The following is a 4,438-nucleotide window of genomic DNA, read 5'->3' as shown; positions in this document are numbered from 1 at the left end:
TACTATACCACAATCTTAAATACTCTTGATTTGAGATTTTCTTAACCATCAAGTATACTTATGTGTTAACAAAAACACTTAACTAACGCGCATTTAGACCAAAAATATAGAATTCTAAAAAGCTAGAGGGTCAGCTATGCAATTAATTAAAGCAAATATTCCCCACCAAAATATTAAAAAAATAAAAAAGAAATAGCTCCATGATTGCTATAAATACATACCTCATGTGTAACTAAGGTTTGCCAAATTAAACAGCCAAAAACACACCAATAAGAAATATTCTCCACTCTCTCTTTCTTTAACTGTTAAAAAAACAGCAAAAATGGCAGCTTCTGCTCAGCGATCAACCGGACCAGTACTCAGTTCACTTTCACCAGCCGGAAGATTCTACTCAACGACGTCTAGAAAAACGTCGTCGTTTGGGACTTCAGTTTCTGCATCATCATCAATCCGGTTCCCTCTAGACCGGACTGAAACAACTTCACAAAACCGGTCTTTTTCTGTTACGAACAGACAAAAAACTGAGAAAAAGACGACGTGTATGTGTTCACCTACGAATCATCCAGGTTCGTTTAGGTGTAGTATGCATAAGAAAATGGATCATGTTCGAACAAGGAGTAGTAGTAGTACTACTAGTCATCAAACGGCTTCGAATTCGATTCGATTGCATATGAGGAGATCAGCGATGACAAATTCGTTAGTGAGAATTGGAACTGTTGAAGGTGAGCTTGTGAAGAGAGCTTTGGCGGCTTTGATTAGACCGTCGTCTCATCAACAACGCCGCCGTGCTGATTTCCAGCCCCGGCCTAGTCGGCTTTCCGTTATCTCCTAAGATGCAAGGGCGGCTCAAGGGTGAGGCCAGTAAACAACAATTATGGAGGAACAAAAAAAGACAACACTAATTTTTTTGTGTATGTGTATATATTTAAGGCCTCAGAGTAAAATGCTGCGATAGTGGCAATTTTAGTGACAATTTTATTGAGACGCCCTTGGTAAGATGTGTATGTGCTCGACGTTGGTGAGGCAGGCAGATTTGAGTCCACACACGGTGGTGGTGAGGTGACTCGGTGTGGAGGTCGGAACGGAACGGGTGTTTTTGTGTACTCCCGTGACTAAAACCTTAAGATCCAAATGTATATAGTTTCTCAATACATGAAGTTATAAAATCATCCAATTTTCCCCATTGTGAATGCATTCATGAGTATTTTTTTTTTTTTAATTCTGATCTCATCCTTAAAGCTGAGAGATAATGGTTAAAAAAATCACTATTTCACGAGTTTCACAGCTAACTGTTCCGTTGTTTTCTTTTTTATCTGATTTTCTGTTTTCACCATCTATGCTATTTTAAAACATAGCAGCTCGAAACTGACTAGATAGACCAACTAATTAGTTATCACTGCTTAGTTCGATTGTGAAACTAGTGAAAAAATTGGAGTGTGAAATCATAATCGGATATGTTTTTGACCTTTACCTCTTAACCCAACATAATTAAACGTGAGAAGCAAATTGAAAGCAATTTAATTGCGATTTCATCACAAAAACCGATCTCTGATATAAATTCTGTTCTTAATTCATCCAGTTCAATATAATGGCAGACCAAATTTTCCACCTCCATTGTGAAATGAAGCTCTTCCGTCGATTCCGTTTTTTCACGTTATAACGCCTGTTCTCACGTATTTATGGGAGGTGCGTTTCTTCGTTTTAGTGATTTATTAACGTTTTCTAGAGGAAATAAAATATAATTTGAATAGACGAAATGTTTTTGCCGATCTCTTATATATAAAAATTAAAAATCTCGCGTAAAAATGTCATATTGTTATAAAATAAAACTATGAAGTAAATACACAGAAGAAATATGTAGAGAGATATCAGATTATCTTACTTCTGCTCTTTCAACATTGCATCTGTGCATCCTATTTATAAGAACAACATCCAAAGGAGATATTTTGGGATATTTGGGATATTTGGGATATTTTGGGATATTTCCAAATTAATGGATATCCACTAGTTGGATATTTATAACACTCCCCCTTGGATGTCCATTAATAGATGATGTATCTCGTTAAAACCTTATAAAAAAAAAACCTGTGGGAAAAAGTCCTAATGAAGGAAAAAGAGTGCACATATCTAGAACTACGCTTTGAGAGCTGTCTCATTAAAAACCTTACCAAGAAAACCCAATGGGACAAAACTTGGTTAAGGAAAAAAGAGTACAACGCGTATTTCACTCCCCCTGACGAAGACCAAGATTCAGATGTAAGAGTCTTCGCATTCCAATCTTGAATATCATCTTCTCAAGAGTTGAAGTTGGCAAAGATTTAGTGAACAAATCTGCAGGATTGTCACTTGAACGGATTTGTTGCACATCAATATCACCATTCTTCTGGAGATCATGTGTGAAAAATAACTTTGGTGAAATGTGCTTTGTTCTATCTCCTTTTATGAAATCTCCTTTTAATTGGGCTATGCATGCAACATTATCTTCATATAATACTGTGGGTATTTTTGTATCACACTTCAAGCCACATCTTTCTCTGATGAAATGTATCACTGATCTCAACCACACACATTCTCTACTTGCTTCATGAATAGCGATTATCTCAGCATGATTTGAAGAAGTAGCAACAATGGACTGCTTGGTCGATCGCCATGATATAGCAGTACCTCCGCATGTAAACAGATAGCCCGTTTGAGATCGAGCTTTATGTGGATCAGATAAATAACCTGCATCTGCATAACCAACAAGATCTGTACTACCTTTGTTAGTATAAAACAGACCCATATCGCTAGTTCCCTTCAGATATCGCAATATATGCTTAATCCCGTTCCAATGCCTCCGTGTAGGAGAAGAGCTATATCTTGCTAGCAAATTATCAGAAAATGCTATGTCAGGTCTTGTAGCATTAGCAAGATACATAAGTGCACCTATTGCACTAAGATATGGTACTTCAGGACCAAGTAGCTCTTCGTTTTCTTCCTGAGGTCGGAACGGATCTTTGCTCACTTCAAGTGAGCGAACAACCATAGGAATACTTAAAGGATGCGCATTGTCCATGTAAAACCGATTTAAAACTTTCTCAGTATAGGTAGATTGATGTATAAAGATCCCTTTTGCGAAATGTTCAATTTGCAGACCAAGACAGAGTTTTGTCTTTCCGAGATCTTTCATCTCAAATTCTTTCTTCAAATATTCAATCGCCTTTTGGAGCTCTTCTGGAGTTCCAATGAGGTTTATGTCATCAACATAAACAACAAGTATAATGAACCCTGATTTTGTTTTCTTAATAAAAACACATGGACAAATGGCATCATTTATATATCCTTCATTTATCAAGTACTCACTTAGGCGATTATACCACATACACCCTGATTGTTTTAAACCATATAATGATCTTTGTAATCTGATTGAATACATTTCCCAAGACTTTAAACCAAATGCTTCAGGCATTTTATATCCTTCAGGAATTTTCATATAAATTTCATCAAGTAAGCCACATAGGCCGTGACAGCATCCATCAGTATAAATAATGTGACATCTTCTGTTGTTTGGACTGCTGGCCCAAAAAACATTACGTTTACCAAGATGGATCATTTTACTTGGTAATTATTCTACGTCAACATGCTTTAAGAGACGTAGAAATCAAATCCTCACAACCTTATACAATATTGCGCGCTATATTGTATATTGTCGACAAGATATCATGTTGTATCGGTTCGCAATTCGACATAACTTACTGAGATCTCATCACTTCATTATTTTCAGGTACCTGAACCTCCTATAAGGTTTATGAAGTGTTATGTCGTAGCTCTTCAAGAGCACATTGCCTCCTTATTATGATCATTTGCTCCTCCCTTTTTCAAGGATTATTATATTTGGAACCGATTGTTCTACCATGCTCCATGCACGCTGTAGACTTTGTCCTTCAGGGACATTAAGATCATTTTGCAGATGAAATATGAAATAGTTGGGTCAGCAAATGCTTCCAGCATTTGACTTGAATTATTTGAGGATCATACTGATGATAATTCACAACATATTTCTTAGCTGCTTATTCTCTCCCCCTTATTTTAGTGACATATGTCCCCATTTTCTTTGGAAAAATCCATCTATGTGCATCATGGTATATCCATTAATCATGTACCGCACATCAAATGCTAAAAGATGGAAATATCTAGTTCCTGACCCTGAACCAAATATGAGGGGAGAATTTATCAAAATTTATTGATCTGAAGCATACAAGTGTTGTTGTATGCAATATATCATATCTCAGACCAACATCTGAAACTTTGTTCTCATAAGCAATGGTTTAGCTGTATTATAGAGGCATCCAATGCCAAACCAACTTAGATATAAACCGGCATTATCAAGATGATTGTCTTGACTACATATTCTGAAAATTGTGCTTCCAACTCAATTATTTTGAGCAAGCAACTTTGT

The 4,438-nt window shown here is 36.4% G+C and overlaps 1 protein-coding gene across 1 annotated transcript; it reads left to right on the top strand.

The window, feature by feature from the left end:
• Positions 1-233: 233 nt before the first annotated feature.
• LOC132636992 (uncharacterized) lies at positions 234-1,183 on the top strand. The gene has a single exon (XM_060354113.1). It carries the CDS (start codon positions 323-325, stop codon positions 830-832), a length of 510 nt encoding a protein of 169 aa, XP_060210096.1. The 5' UTR covers positions 234-322; the 3' UTR covers positions 833-1,183.
• The last annotated feature ends 3,255 nt before the right edge of the window (positions 1,184-4,438 follow it).

This window comes from Lycium barbarum, chromosome 4 (assembly GCF_019175385.1).
Source record: "Lycium barbarum isolate Lr01 chromosome 4, ASM1917538v2, whole genome shotgun sequence".
Lineage (NCBI taxonomy): Eukaryota > Viridiplantae > Streptophyta > Magnoliopsida > Solanales > Solanaceae > Lycium > Lycium barbarum.
Note: the sequence above shows the minus strand (reverse complement) of the source record. Positions and strands in the feature narration are given on the sequence as shown.